The 16191-nt window shown below is 41.1% G+C and overlaps 2 protein-coding genes across 2 annotated transcripts in view; one reads left to right on the top strand and one right to left on the bottom strand.

Annotated features, from left to right (window-relative positions):
- The window catches only part of LOC101850950 (GTPase Era, mitochondrial), a gene marked incomplete in the record, with an annotated part of 13667 nt that extends 2561 nt beyond the window's left edge, over nt 1-11106 (bottom strand). The window contains 10 exon segments of the mRNA XM_013081752.2: nt 428-577; nt 1083-1267; nt 2469-2673; nt 5090-5202; nt 6613-6674; nt 7302-7348; nt 7936-8013; nt 8972-9099; nt 10081-10361; nt 10853-11106. Of these exon segments, the coding sequence (XP_012937206.1) occupies nt 428-577; nt 1083-1267; nt 2469-2673; nt 5090-5202; nt 6613-6674; nt 7302-7348; nt 7936-8013; nt 8972-9099; nt 10081-10345 (1233 nt within the window).
- A 35-nt stretch (nt 11107-11141) lies between these two features.
- LOC101850713 (NAD(+) hydrolase sarm1) overlaps nt 11142-16191 on the top strand; it is a 33592-nt gene continuing 28542 nt past the window's right edge. Inside the window, exons 1-2 of the mRNA XM_035969400.1 lie at nt 11142-11762; nt 12526-13350. Of these exons, the coding sequence (XP_035825293.1) occupies nt 12540-13350 (811 nt within the window). The 5' untranslated portion in view covers nt 11142-11762; nt 12526-12539. The remainder of the gene's footprint in view (nt 11763-12525; nt 13351-16191) is intronic.

Below are 16191 nucleotides of genomic sequence, written 5' to 3'. Positions count from 1 at the left end.
AAAAAAAGACAATGATAAGGGTTAGTCTAAATATGACCATTAGCAATAAAGATTTTGCCCATTTTGTCCAATTATCCTTGCAGGTAAAATCACCCTGCACTGTACCTCAATAAGCACAAAAGGAATATTTCTGTGACTTTGTATAAAGGTGTGGCCTAAATAAGGTAAGGGAGGGGGGTTTAGCTTATTTAGGCCACCTGTGGCCTAAATAAGGTAAAGGAGGGGGGTTTAGCTTATTTAGGCCATATGTGGCCTAAATAAGGTCACCCTAATAAATAATAATATTAATAATAAATTGACAGTTGACAGAGTCACAGTTGAACCTGTGCAAACAACGGCTTCCCATTTTTTTCTGTATCTATATGGGTTCCCTATTTACATATATATTCTAATGACAAAGTTCATTGTGGACATAGAGCATACTGACCAGCTGCAGCCGGTAGGGAACCTCGTTGAGCAGGTTGTCCAGCAGGGCCTGTCTGACGGAGAGCTTGACCACGTCCTCCGGCCGCTGGTCAGTGACCAGACTGCTGTGGTAGGGCCAGGGCCCGGCCTGCGCTCCCTCCAACAGGTACTCCTGCCACACAGGTCAGGGGGAGTTTTAGTTTATGTGTTAGGAAGGTTTGGTTTTAGTTTTTGGTTTAGAAAGTTTTGCTTTTAGTTTTAGGTTTAGGAAGTTTTGTTTTAATTTTAGTTTAAGGAAGGTTTTACGGTGCTCACAACGGCATATAAGGTTTTATGAGTGCCAAGGGGTGGATGTCATTTTTTTTTCCTAAAAGTTTTATGGCATTCACAACACAATAAGGTCATAAGTGCCAAGGGGTGGATGTCATTTTTTTTTTCCATAAAAGTTTAACAGCATTTGCAACACTATAAGGTCATATATATAAGTGCCGAAGATTAGAGGAGTTACAAAGGAGTAACCTACACAAAAAAGGAGGAGAAATAAGGACAATAGATGTTTGATAGAAAATAAGGAGCAACCACACCAGAGCACCCGCCAACCACCCACCTGGGTAGACCAAAGTGTTAATCTAAAGACAGAAATGCCTTCCGCTGACCTCTGAGCCCCCACATCCTACCTTCAACTCCTTGATTCCCTCCCCTCGGAGCGAGGAAACGCTGAACACCTGGTCAAACAACGGCCACCCCCGCCGCGACCCCACCACCCGCGTAGCCTGCCTCAGCTCGTTGAAGTACTGGTCCCAGCTCAGCTCGCCCGACCTCACCGCCTCATCCACGGGGGCGCGAAGTTCCGCCGGTATCGCTGGAAAACACACCGGTCAGCAGTTGTATACGTACGTGTATCAGCAACGCCTGTTATGCATTGTTTTGGTAAGAGTTTTACGGCACTAGCAACACAATAAGGTCATACAAGTGCCGAAGATTAGAGGTGTTACAAGAGAGTAACAAACACAAAAAGGGAGGAGGAGGGATCAGGATGACATAAGCTTGATAGGAAAGAAGGAGCAAACCACACCAGAACACCCGCCAACCACCCACTTTATAGAGAGGCGACCTAAAATTACTAATAATATAAAAGAAAAAAATCAGGACGTGGGCACCATGTCGCTGTACAGAGGATGTCGTTATATCGAAGGTCGTTATAGAGAGGCTGCACTGTACTCCACAGTGTGTGTGATGTGTTTGCTCTAGTGAACACAAGGCAATGATAAGGTTAGTTTTTGTTTTAGTAGAGGTTTTACGGCACTCGCAACTGCATAAGGTCATAGGAGCACCAGAAGATTAGAGCTGTTACAAGAGAGTAACAAACATAAAAAAGAAGAAGGGGAGATAATGACGATAGATGTTTGATAGGAAAGAAGGAGCAAACCGCACCAGAGCACCCGCCAACCACCCACATGATAAGGTTAGTTTTGTAAACGGTAGACTGTACATTGCTAGTTTATATAATATGGTTATGATTCACTTTTTCCAATGACACAGTCTGAAACCTAACTAAAACAAAACACAAATTATATTATATTTCATGCTACAGCTACCATGACCAGAAAAACTGTGAAAATGTTCCAGCAAACATCAAAAGAGGAAGGGTATCCCTTCACTCTTCACAGCCAGTTGGACAAAAAGATCTAACTCTAACTCTCAGGCAGTTGACAAATACAATAATACCAGCATTTATATGCGCATACCCCCGCTCTACAGCAAGCTCTTTGCTCTTTACAACTATCATTGCCCCAACAGATCCTTGAACCCTCAGAAACATTCTCGGCTTCTCGGAAAGCATGCAGTGCAAACAGCTGATTTAAGCGTTCAAACACTAACAAACCGACATGATTGTCTATAGCAAGGTACCCATTCCCACCTGGGTGAAGTGAGAAAAATTCATGTAAAGTGCCTTTCTCATGAACACAATATAGGGACCTTGACAGGATTTGAACCCATAACATTCCAGTTGTGAGTCAGAGAGCCTAACCACTAGACCAACAACACCACAAATATCTCACCATCATCATCGTCATCCCCTGTACGGGCGTTCCCTTCCCCCTCGGGCTTCTGCGCCACTCCCAGTTTTTCATCGACTGCCGCAAACATTTTCTCGCGTCTGTTTGTCCGAGGTTTGCGCTGCTCAAGACTCGTCCCCGCGACGACGCCATCTGTCAATATGCGAACCGTCTGCAATAGCTCGTCCCGCTTCTTCATCAGGTCCAGCTGTGGAGTGAAAACGTATCTTGTCATTTGGTACACACAGAGCACAGGTGTTGAACTGTCCCCGTCGTTTTATGCAAGAAAAATTCTGAAATTATGCAAACTGAGCCCCAAAATATGAAATTATGCGATTCTGTTAATTTTAACAAACAATGATAAAGGAAAATAATAAGAAATGATGCAAAAAATGACCAAATTTTGCTAAATTATGCGGGGTGCATAAAACCACGGGGACAGGTTGAACTCAAGACCCACGGGCTACATCTTGTACGCCAAACAATTACAGTGGAAACCATATATAACACGCCCGGCAATAACAGGATCCGGTAATAACACGGATTTTTAAAATCCCCGTTTTTTCCTACTCTTTGTCTCTATTAAAAGTTATCGGCAATAACAGGGCCCCATCGGAGCCCCATCGGTTATTGCAGGGACAAAGGCTCGTTAACAATGTGTAAAAAGTAAGAGAAAGAGAGAGAGTGAGAGAGAGAGAGAGAGAGAGGGAGAGAGGGAGAGAGAGAGAGAGAGAGAGAGAGAGAGAGAGAGTGAGAGAGAGAGAGAGGGAGAGAGGGAGGGAGGGAGGGAGGGAGGGAGGGAGGGAGGGAGGGAGGGAGAGAGAGAGAGAGAGAGAGAGAGAGAGAGAGAGAGAGAGAGAGAGAGAGAGAGAGAGAGAGAGAGAGTAACGCAGTGATGGAGCAAGCCCATGCAAGCCACGCTATTGCAAGCACACGCGGCGGGTGAAGCGAGAGAGGGCTGCGGTGTGCTGCAGACCTTGATTTAGCCCGAAACCTAGCAACACGCACGTGTAATGTGTCACCAACGATGTCAAACGCAAGGGAAAATGCCTTTCAATTGACAAAAAATACGAAATAATCCAGGCTGTTGACAAAAAGCAAGCTCCACTGGCAGAGATTTGTCGTCAGTTCGACATTCCACAAGGGTCGATTCACACCATTATCAAGGATAGAGAGAAGATAGTGGCGGCACACTCCAATGCAAAGTTTGCTCTGGATCGAAAGAAGATGAGACTGCCCGATGCAGATGCTGTGGACCAAGCTCTTCTGATGTGGTTTAATGAGGCAAGGAGAAAGTTGGTGCCAAAACCCCTGTTCGTGGGTACTTGTGGCTAGGGAAACTACCCGTGAAAAAGTACAGCTAGATTAGTCCACAAATGCTTACTTTCCTTGCATTTCTGATTGAACAGGGATCAGATATAACAGGACTTTTTCTCTACTCCCACCATCCCTGTTATAGCAGGTTTCCACTGTATATGTGAGGTGTGCTGACAAAATTAGTTTTTTAGTTTTAGTAAGAGTTTTACGGCACTTGCAACACAATAAGATCATATAAGTGCCGGAGATTAGAGGTGTTACAAGAGATTAACAAACACAAAAAAGAAGGAGGGGAGAAAGAGACGATAGATCATGTTTGATAGGAAAGAAGAAGCAAACCACACCAGAGCATCCGTCAACCACCCACTGACAAAATGAGTGAAGTCTCAGATTTTACCCCCAGATGGCTACAGATAAATACATGAAATTTATTGGTTGAGTTTGTAAAATTTATTATATATATATCAAATGATAAAAGATATGTTTATCTGGAAGAAAAAATGGCATCCCTTAAAAATCTACAAATTTGATGTTTTTTTCAGCTGACGTCTCCACTCATGGGTCGCGAGAAGTAACTCATTTCGTCAGCACGCCTCATCGGCCCGCCCATGAGAGAAATCTAGGTAGTTCATACAGAAAATGTCCATTACACAGAACCTTACTCAAAACTTCAACAAACTTGCTGCCAAGAAAAGATGCCCCAAACATCCAGCACTAACAAATTGACATATATAGAGTGAAAGTGAAACATCACATCAAAGAATCCATCAACCTAAAACATCCAGCGGTGGGTGGTTGGCGGGTGCTCTGGTGTGGTTTGCTCCTTCTTTCCTATCAAGGATCAAACATCTATCGTCCTTATCTCCCCTCCTTCTTTTTTATGCTTGTTACTCTCTTGTAACACCTCTAATCTTCTGGCGCTCATATGACCTTATGCAGTTGCGAGCGCCGTAAAACGTCTACTAAAACAAACAACAAAAACATCCAGCAGAACTCACCCCTCAAAAAACCCCCCAAAACATTTTTTCAGCAAAAGTTTGGAAGTGCTTAATCAGCAAAAGTAAGTAAGTCTTAGTGTTTATTCAGCCAAAGTTTGCAAGTCAACTTAGTAAGAGTTTATTCATTTGTAAGTCAACTTAGTAAGAGTTTATTCATTTGTAAGTCAACTTAGTAAATGTTTATTCATTTGTAAGTCAACTTAGTAAATGTTTATTCATTTGTAAGTCAACTTAGTAAGAGTTTATTCTGCAAAAGTCTGCAGATGTTTACTTATTCAGCCAAAGTCGGAGCACATGAGAGAACCTGACCTTGTTGAGGATGAGGACGGCCGGGAGGTGTCGGTACATGTACAGCAGACGCATCACACCGGGGTCTAGGCACCGCACCGCCGCACGACAACTCACGTCTACCATGGCCGCCACTGGGGACACACAGACAGACAGTTGAGACACACAGACAGACACACAGACAGTTGAGACATACAGACAGACAGTTGAAACACACAGACAGACATGATGTACAGCAGACACGTCACACCCGGGTCCAGTCATCGCTTACGTCTACTATGGCCGCCACTAGGGACACACAGACAGACAGACACACACAGACGGATGGTGAGTCGCTGGTGGCGGTGGGGGTGAAGCTTACCTCTTGTCGCTGGTGGCGGTGGGGGTGAAGCTTACCTCTTGCCGTAAACGCAACAGATACATGGCACACAAATTGTGAAGAGTTTCCTTGACCTTTTCACGTCGACTTGTTTCAGTAAAGACAAGCACATTTTTTAGGATAACACAGGGAAAAATAAAGACAGACAATCAGACAGACAGACAGACAGACAGACAGACAGACAGACAGACATGACACAAAGAAGGAAAAGGAGAGTATGATCATAAGATTTTGCCGAGATGACTAGATGAAAGTGAAAGGAGACTTTTTTCCCTATCCGCACAATTTAGATCATATGTGAGGCAGCGTGGTGGAATCAGGCTCTCGTCAAAATAATCAAAGTGAAGAAACGTGCATTTTTCCCCAGGTTTGTGAATTTTTATCAAATTTTTGTTTTTGGCTCATCACCTTTCATGCCCATTAAAGAACTCATTTCTGTGTGGATTTTTCTTAAAAACGTTGATGAAAGGCACAAAAAACGTCAATTTTCAGTTACCACGGACTCTTAAGCTAAGGAAATAAATAATCTTTGGCGGCCATTTTCTCACTAATTTTACCTCTGAAAACAGGTGACCCCAACCTCCTTCATTCGCAAATATCTCAACTTGTATTCTAGAAAATGGATTTTAAAAAATCCAAATAAAGACAAGTGAACAAGCTTTAAGATGATACCAATAACTCTACATGCCCAAAAATTGACGAGAGCCTGATTCCACCATGCTCCCTCACATTTAAGTGTAAGTTTAAGAGGCGGGCTTCTGACCCTGGGCAAAGCCGGATACAACATCCCAGTCCCTCAGTTTAATCTTAACAAAAGAGTGAATTCTGAAGGTGAACTTTCTGTCTCAGGGTCCCACAGAATCACCAGGGACAGCTGCATCAGTGATTATTTCCCAAACGTTTCCAGAAAACAGGAAGAAACTCACGGCCCAAGTCAAACACTGACAGAGAGAACTCCTGATATAAAGAACAAGCACGGGCAGTAAAAATAGTTCTTTATATGGTATATATATATATATATATCAGTAGTTCTTTATTTCAGTCAACACATGCACACAAACATACTTCTGAGAAGGAAAAAAACGGGGCAAAGAAATGTGTTCTTTATTTCCGTCAGTTCTTGACAAGAGCCCCCCTTTTTATAGGTGTGCTCTACTGTACTTACCAATGTCAGCCGACGCCAGACTTCTCACAGGATCAATTTCTAACGATCGTTCCAGTTTATGTCTGAAAGGAGGAAATTAAATAGTAGTAAGTAGGCTACTGGTAAAAAAAAGTAAAAAGCAATACAGGCCTACAGAAAAAAATCACATGTCAACATTGCTTTGGAGACAGCTTGTGACATTACAGAGACTTTGTGAGGAATTGCCAGCTAAAAATATACAACATCAACAGTTCCTTTTACCAACGACATCTTCGTCATAACACACTATAAGTTCAGCATACTGAAACTTACACAATTCAGAATACAACAGTTTATAAAAATACGGTGGAGTCTAGTTAAAACGACCACAGTTAAATCTAGTCTGAAAACAGCAGTAAATAAATATTTTTAAAAAACAACACCTTTTTTCTTCAATTTGAGCACTTTCCACAAATGAAAACCTCACTAGTAAAAAAAAATTCCCTCATCCCGCATATTGTAGTTTCAGCTGACCCTTCTGTATATATATATAATAATTAAAATGATTACAAAGAAATATTATCCAAGACAATAAGCCGAACAAACAACCACTCCCCACCCCACACATTTCCTATAATATCACAATAACACCGTCTCAGACATCCACATGTCTCAGACAACAACTTTTCTCCTCAACAATGGGTGGCTGTCTTAGACAATGTCCACTGTACCTTTTCCTGCTGCCCGGCTGTAAAATTCCCGGTGTGTCTACAAAGACCTGGGATATAAAACAAAAATAAATTAATATATAAATAATTTAATAAATAAACACCTTTTATTAATCTTGTGGGGAAATTTGTGTTACAATGGCTAAAACACATATAATATACATATATACACACACATGCATACAAAGAATACCAAATACACACTATTACACTACTGTTGAATAACTCTGCAAACACGCCATTGCCAGTAGCAGCTGTGCAGCGCTCTCCTTTTTCTTGTCTTAGCTAGTTATGGTATCTTGCTCAAGAGAATAAAATGGTTTGGCCACCTACTGTTACGCATGTCACCGGACCAGCCAGCCTCGAGAGCCTACGACACCAAGCACTCAGGCTATAAAGGAAGAGGAAGGCCATGCACAAGGTGGATCGAGGGTGTCAAAGAAACCCTGAGAAATCATAATATCCCAACTGAAAGACCTGCGGAGCTGGCCTACCATAGAAAACTGCATCTCCCCTCGACGCTTAACAGCAACAGAGGATGAAAAAGTAAAAAAGTACAAGTAAGCTCAAGGACCCACTCCAGTGACCACCCATCTAAAGCGTGTGTTCCGACACTTGCTTGACATTGTATACTCACTATCTGTGTCCTTCCCTCGGTGAACACAGCTAATGTGTTCTCTCTCGTGGTGTGTACTTTATCTGACACTGAGCACACCTGAAAGTGAAACAAGATTCCCATTGATAATAACAATAACGATAATAATAATAATAATTTGATAATAATAATGATGATAATGATGATGAAGAAGAAAATGATAACAAAGGAAATATTAATTTGTCTGAACAAGCTTTTTGAAAAAAAAACCATGCAAGATATTCTCTACTAATGATCAAGTTGAACACAGAAATATATTTTGTGGAATCAACTTATGCACTGCAAATAAAAATTTTCATTTTATCTAACACAGATATTTATACAGTGGAACTCGGATTCAACGAGGTCGCCGGGCTTGATATAAAATCTTGTTGAATCCGAGTGTTCGTTATAGCAAACACGAGGTTTTGTGTAGATAATTACAGGCAACTTTTGATTCCATAGACCAGCGCACAATTCATTACGTAGATCTACGTCAAGACTAGCTTATCATTGTAATAACGATCAGTTGCCAAGGGGAAAAAAAAAAGACTGTGACGCGTTTGTATCTGTGACGTTTCATGCCCGGACGGTAGTAACCCCCCCCCCCCCCAATCCAACCCCGACACACGCCAGAGTAGACACGTGCGCGTGCCAACAACGCATGTGTTGGTTTGAAAAAAGGCCGCTGACTGGTCGCATGCAATCGACAAGTGAATAATGGTTCACGATGCAGGAGCAATGGATGGTTTCCTGGAATAGATAAAGTTCGTTTTGGGAGAAAAATGAGCAAAGCCACTTACGCGCGGGCTGTTCACCCTGGAAGTGCTCATTGAATCCGGGTTATCTTTATTGATTTTAAAGAAGAGAAAAAACGGGGAATCCATCTCATCTCATTGAATCTGAGTTCTCGTTGAATCCGAGTTCCACTGTAAATGACACTTAATACAACACATTTTGTGGAACCAACCAATGTTGCAAATAAAAACCTTCATTTATGTTACAGTGATCTAGACACAACAACACATTCAACATTTACCCGCCAGCCCATTAGGGCGTTTGTGAGAGTCGACTTGCCACAGTTTGGCCTTCCGATGACCGCCACGCGGAGCACTTTGGAATCTGGAGGTGAGTCTGGCTTCAGCAGTGAGATTCTCTCTTGTAAATCTGTGGATGAACAGATCTTCTGATCACCAAACATTACCATCATTAAAAGCAAAAATATGTGAAGTGTGCTAACAAAATGAGTTACTTCTCAGATTTTAGACCGATGGAAATAGAAACATCAAATTTATAGGTTGAAGTTTTACAATTCATCAGTATGATGAAGTCATAAAAGACATGTTAAACTTGAAGAGAATGGCATTGGTTTAGAGTCTACAAATATGACCTTTGTGTTGTATCTCCATTCATGGATTGTGAGAAGTAACCCATTTTGTAAGCACGCTTCACATACGGTCTGGTGGAGCTCAAATGAAACAAAAGATGTACTCCTGAATTCAATGGAAACAAATTTAAGATTTCAATGACTCCACTAAAGTCATGATTAACAATAACATAGACCACAGTTTGAATTTGAACGTTTATTATCCTTACAGCCCTCACAAGTGTTTTCCTTTCCCTCAGCCCCAGTCGCATACATTACTCTCACCGACTACAGAGAGCTGCCCACTTCAAACCCAGTTGTGTACTTTTAAAAGAATATATATAGTATATAGGCTACCGTCTCTGAAAAATATTCGTCACCTTATCTTCCTAAACCTCAAACAAAAGCAGCTAAAAATAATTCTGCAAAAAATGACAGCCACAATTAGTATTGTTTGGGCTTAAGCAGTCAAAGACTCCCATATTACCCGGGCCAGAGGGAAGTGAGGGCTAAAAATAGCCTGGTGCTGTAAGGGTTTAAAGAATTCAAAATGTGCCAGATCTGTGATTCTATCCGTTTAAGGATCTATTGTCCTGATCTCTCCTTCTTTTTTGTGGATGTTGCTCTCTTGTAACACCTCTAATCTTTGGCACTTAAATGACCTTATTGTGTTGCAAGTGAAATGAAAAAATGCTTACTAAAAAAAAATTTTTTTAAAAATCTATCCATGCAGCCACAGGTGAATATATTATATGGCTGTAGGTAATCCAATGACAGCAAACCTGAGGTTCTTCCAACCATTCGTTCTCCGTCAACCACAAACTCTTCAGTACAACTCGAGTCCTCTGAGAATGAGCTCGGGTTGTTTGATTTCTCGACCTCTGCATTGTCCTTCGACAGAGACGTGAAGCAGACACATCTCTGTTTGAAGAAGTTGAGGGACGCTCGCTGCAGCAATTTCTGCTTGAGGCTGCCGGGACACTCCACGGCGCCGGCCACCAGGGGAAGTCCTTGCCGGCACAACCATCTCACAATGCACCACGTCATTGTCAGGGGGAATAACCTGAGAGGAACAATTGTAGAGAGTTACACTCGACTTAGCCAGACTGCAGGAGGAGGAGATCTGATATAATATAAAGTGAAACTCACTCTATATGTATCGGTTAAAAATATACTATCGGCTGTGTAACACTCATTTTCTGAAGTCCCATTCATTATTTTAAATCTTTACTCTTTTTGGCTACAACATACTTTGGCTAAGGTATTTATATAAATCCTAGATCTAGATCTAGGTCCGAAGAATATACACTGATACCAAGGCAGGTTTTACTGTAGGCTGTAGGTCAAATAATCATACATGAATAGTAATGATACGATACACTGTGCTCCCTGGCTTAAAAAGTAGTAAACAGGAACTGGCACATAAGGTCTATTAAGGTCAAGAATTAGATCTTACTAGACTCTAGTCTACTCTAGATTCTAGATCTAGAATCTATCATCTTGTAAACAAACAAGTTATCACTGTCATAATAAGTTCTATGCAACAGTCTCTACTTTAGCCAGCCTCACACCCGTTCTGGTCTCTGTTCCAAAAGTTACAAGAAGCAAATTCGTGTTTTCCAGAGTCCACACACACACACACTGCACAGACGTAAATCTAGATTCTAGATCTAGACGTTGATCTTCTCCACTCTGCACACACACACCACCTTGTGCTGTTGCGAACGCCGAAAAACCTCTAACAACTAGATCTAGTCTAGGCTAAGATCTAGACACTAGACACCAGAACATCCAGCATCCAGCCCACTTCTCAGTTTTCATCCAGAGTTGTTTTTCCCTGCTCCACTTTTCCACCCCGACTTTGTGTTTGTTGAATTGATTGTAACAGCAAACCCGGCCGTTTATAACTACATTCGGTGTTTACTATTACATTCTCAATCCGATAAGAAGTCCTTTTTAAAATTATGTACGCACTTATAGGAGATAAAGTTTTTCAGTATACATAAAAATCATTTTAAGTTTAAAAATGTATGAAAAACCATAGCTACTTGCTTTGGTGAATCATGTTACGCTTCGTTGCCAAAACAATTTTATTGCGAAATACATTGCACATGAAAAGTCCAAGTGTTCTAGTTTTTCACTCTCACTCACTCTTGGCTTCTTCAGCAGACAAGAGGATGCAATGTCGTTATCATTTCACTGTCAGAACTTGGCCTGGTATTTGCTTCAGACTCGGTACGGATTGTTCCTTGTTTAGCTCTCAGGTCAAAGAATATATAAACAAGGATGCAATTTTTAGTGATTAAGACGCATGCGTAATATTGATTGGATATTTGTTGGTGTTTACATATTACATGAATTTGATTAACAGTGAAAGTGAAGCCAGTGAATGAAGGTGAAGTCAGTGCAAGTGCAGCCGAAAGGAAATATAAACAGACAGACAGACCCAAAGCCAAGAAAAAAGGTAGATCTAGATTCTGTATTTAGATATCTATATTGAACTCGTGAATTTTATTCAAGTTTTGAAGCTGTAGGCTCAAACATACTATTTTTATTTCCACGTTGAAATGGAAAAGTAAAAAAAAAAGGCAGGCTTTTAACTTTAACTTCATAAAATTATTTTAAAAGTAGATTAGGCCTCTATAGAACTATAGACCAGGTGTATCTTCTAGATTCTAGATCTACTGTCTCACTGTCTGATCTGGTCCAAAAAAATGAGGAGTAAAAAAAGAAAGCTTTTTTTTGTCCCAGGCCCATTTCCTTGCAAATGACACCAACTGGTTAGTAGAATGAGGTAGCTTAAAATGTGCCACTTTCCCCTGTTTGATTTTGTATATAGAGAGTAGAGGGTTTTTTTTTTTTTTTTTGGGGGGGGTCGGTTAGTTTGTTTTTTATTGAAAAAAGAACTGGTACATGTTTAAAAAGGAGCATTCATAATGCGTTACCCACTTTCATCTGGGGTTTTTTGTGTGTGGGTGGGCTAGTTTGTTTTTTTAATCGAAAAATGACTTGATACATTTTATTAATCAACAGTCATGTGCATGGTTTTGTGAATACACGAGAATTTGTTCATATCTGGGATTACAGTCTGAACAACTGAATATTTTAAGTTTTTTGCTTTCAGTTCTGTAGATAGGACTCTGGAGCACTTTTTTTTTGTCCTGTGAATAGACCATTTGTAGTAAAATGTGGTCAAGTCCAATGTCGTGCTATTTTTCTTCTCTCAGAATCAGACTTGTAAATGGAAGACAACAGCTCATCTCAACCATCGAAAGATGATGGAGTGGAGCCGGAGAACTGCGACAACGTTGAGGACTCACCCAAGTCGCCCAGGTCACCTTTGAAAAAAAATCCTGCGTTTGATTCATCGAAACTCATCGAGAGATCTCAGTCTGATGCCATTCTGCTGAGCTCGGAAAACTTGAAACAACCTTATGCCCGCGCAGGCTCTGTGGATTACATCGGTCAGATCATCAAAAATAGTGTCTTAACTGGCAATGTGTCTGAGAGCTCAAAAGTCTACTTCGATCTCTCCAACTTTGAAAATTCGGAGACCGACGATGATGACGTGGTTACGCCCACTTCCAAAAATAGAAAAAAGAAGCGGCCGTTGAGCACTCAGAGCAGCCGCCTCCTGATGACGGCCCGCGGCCTTGAGACGATTCATCAGGGTGTCGAGCTGGCGGAGGGGGAGGTCGCGGATCAGGATGAGGTCAGGGAGGTGTCCGAGTACGACAAAGACATTACGTTCGAAGCGGCGCCCGGTGAGCTGGAATTCCTACCTCCTCACCGCCGCAGCGTTGGGGACTATGAGGAGGGGATGGGCTCGGGCCCGCCCTCGTCTCCAGCCGACGACCTTGACAGCAGCGACGGCAGCACTTGCTTCTACACCAAGTACCCGCTGCGCTTCCCGCACGGCTACTCTCTGAGCAAGTACCGACACAACCTGAAGCTGAGCTACCAGACGTTGTCGCAGAAACTTGAGCAGCAGATCATCCAGTTGAGAGGTTTGCATGTTGAGATCGTTGACCTCATAGACGCCTCCACTACATGTACGCACTTTCTTTTGGTTATTTTCTTTGCTTGCCTTTTTCGTTTCAGTACTTTGCTTCCTGCTGCTGTCTCGAGATGGCTGTGTACTTGAATGAGAGAGGTGGGGGTGAGAGAGAAAAAGGGGGGGTGGGGGGAAGGGATGGCAGAGAGGAGGAGGGAGGGGAGGGATGGGGGAGAGAGGGGGCAGGGGGTTGGAGAGAGGGAGATAGAAAGAGAGTGGGAGGGAGGAGGGGGGGAGGAGAGATGTTAATTTCATTCATTGGAGGGTCAATGAAGAATATATAATGTCTTTTCCTTTAGATTATATTCAAGATATTTAAAGCAGGAAGCAAAGTATAACATATAGCTTTGCATGAAAACTATAAATTAGTATGCACTAATATTAATTTCTGTTCCAGTAAAAGAGACAGCTTGGCAGCGTGCCAGTTTCGTGCTGGGTCCCACATTAATGATTGACGGTTCCCTCAGTTTAATCTGAGCTACTTTTACTGAAGTGGGAGAGATCGGCCACTTTTGTTTCTTTAAATGAAAATGTGAAAGAAAATATTTTTTGTTTGCTCTTATCCTTTATAATATTTTCTAATGAACTAACAAGATAAACTCTGTGTCTGCTGTGTAGATTTGCATGATACACTGATGGATGGCAACCATCTTTATGAGAGCATACACTGACACCAGTGTCTGTCGACCCAGCTCCAACATCTGTTGGTGATCTTCATCGTATAGCCATAGTTATAGCCGGTCGTCGGGTGTATACTTTTATGGTTAAGAAAATTTGTTTTTCCTGTTTTTTTTCTTTTTAACAAAAGTAAGGGGGGAAACCCAAACAAACCCAAACAAAACTCAAGTCCTTTCATAAAACAAAAAAAATTGTTGCAAATTAATTTTTAAAACTTTCACACTTCCACAGTGAAAACAAAACGGCAAAAATGGCGTGGGATGTTTTTGAAATGAAATGTTCCACCACTTAGACCTAGAGCTGTTTATAAGATAGAAAAATGAAATGTGTTCTGTTTCCCAAAACTAAATATTTCTGACCATTTAGGTTCCGTTGCATGCTGACTCGTGTTTTGTCGTTTAATTTGTTGAGATGTTTGTGTAGTTAAGCATGCAGTCAGCTAAAAATGCTGGTCTCTTGTGTTTACTTCTGTTCTTCTCTTCCCCGTACTTCTCTTGTCTTATATTTCTTCTCCACTTCTTTCTGTTTTTCCGTCATTAACGCTGTTGGTGTTCTTCTTGAGCCCTTGTCAGGTGGTATGTGATGGTGGGTGGTTTGAGTGAGCTGCTGGCAGGTCCTACTTGTTGTAAACTCTCCCTCTGCTGTTTACTCTCCCTCTGAGTGGGTGCTTGGAGGGTGCTCTGGTGGGGTTTGCTCGTTCTTTCCCATCAAACATATGTCATCCTTATCTCTCTCTCTTACTTTTTTTTGTGTACGTTACTCTCTTGTAACACCTCTAATCTTCGGCACTTAAATGACCTTATTGTGTTGCAAGTGCCATGAAACTTTTGCTAAAATGATAAAATCTCCTTCTTGATGTTTTTCTCTTTCGGTCTCGCTTTCTTGCAGCAGTAGTTATTTGCATTGACGCATGTCTGTTAACCTTTACTAGATAAACTCTCTCTTGATGCTGATAGTTCAATAATGTTAAAAGACTCATTTATCTAGCAATCTATCACACATACAAGTATAAGCTCTGAGCACTTTACATCGATGATATAATTACTTAGAATAAACCATACTCGTACGAGAAAAACCATTTCATGATCCATGCAAAAAGAAAACCAGTTCAACCACATAAGGAAGAACTTTCTCAACCATACATATTATTATTGATTTTATACGTGACAGCATTGAAAAGGAGACACATCACACCTGCTAATACACTTCCACTACGACTTAAACAATTGAGTCTACGTGCATTTGAGGAATTGCTGTGGCTTTTGACCTGTCTCTTGGCCTTGGCCTATACAAGATGGATGTTAAATCAGAGGTCCGTGGTCTAATCTTTTTTCACTGTATTGAGAGGAAGATAAAACACACTTTCTTTTCCTGTGTTTTCTTTGACAGTTGAAGCTCAATCGTATGCTTACTGAGATGAGTATCTAGGACCATAAAAATGTTAACAAATGAGTAATTGTTGGCCTAATTTGTCTTTGGTATTTCCTTTTGTTTAAAAAAAAATTGAGTTGAATTTTGATGTGTGGTTCTTTGCGTAATTATTATTATTTCAGTGTGAAATCTTTCATTTTCATGCATGCTGAAATATTCTGAGTATGACAAAGCTTGGTTCACAGCTTGTGAAAATGTTGGATGGTGTTGTGTTCTTTTTCAGAAAAAGACTTTTCAGTTAACGTTTTGTTTTTTTGTGTAATTAAGTAAAAAAAAATTCACTGATTTAGTGTGGTGTGTGTGTGTGTGTGTGTGTGTGTGTTTGTGTGTGTGTGTGTGTATGTGTGTGTGTGTGTGTGTTTTGCGGGTTTCGGTCCTGTTATAGGTGTGTAGCGTCTTGATAGGTATGTTATGTTGTTCAACTTCCTTTTTGACCCCGTCCAGCCAGGTCTTTCTTGGTCTTCCTCTTGATTTTAAGCCGAATTCTTGGGTGATTTAAGCTCTATTGTGTCAATTGGGGTGTAAAAACACTTACTTTAGAAAAAAAAACCCATTGATTGTTGTTTGCCGAGTAGACTGACATCTTTTATCGAATATCCTGGTCTTTATGCCAAAATTTTTCCCTCTTGGCCACCTCCTAAATGATGCAAATTTTGTCAAAAGGGGTGTAAAAAGATGTACACTTTTGAAACAAAAATGATGATTGTTATTTGCGGAGTAGACTGACGTG

This window comes from Aplysia californica, unplaced genomic scaffold, assembly GCF_000002075.1.
Source record: "Aplysia californica isolate F4 #8 unplaced genomic scaffold, AplCal3.0 scaffold00144, whole genome shotgun sequence".
In the NCBI taxonomy this organism is placed as follows: Eukaryota; Metazoa; Mollusca; class Gastropoda; order Aplysiida; family Aplysiidae; genus Aplysia; species Aplysia californica.
This window is presented reverse-complemented; position numbering and strand designations above follow the sequence as displayed.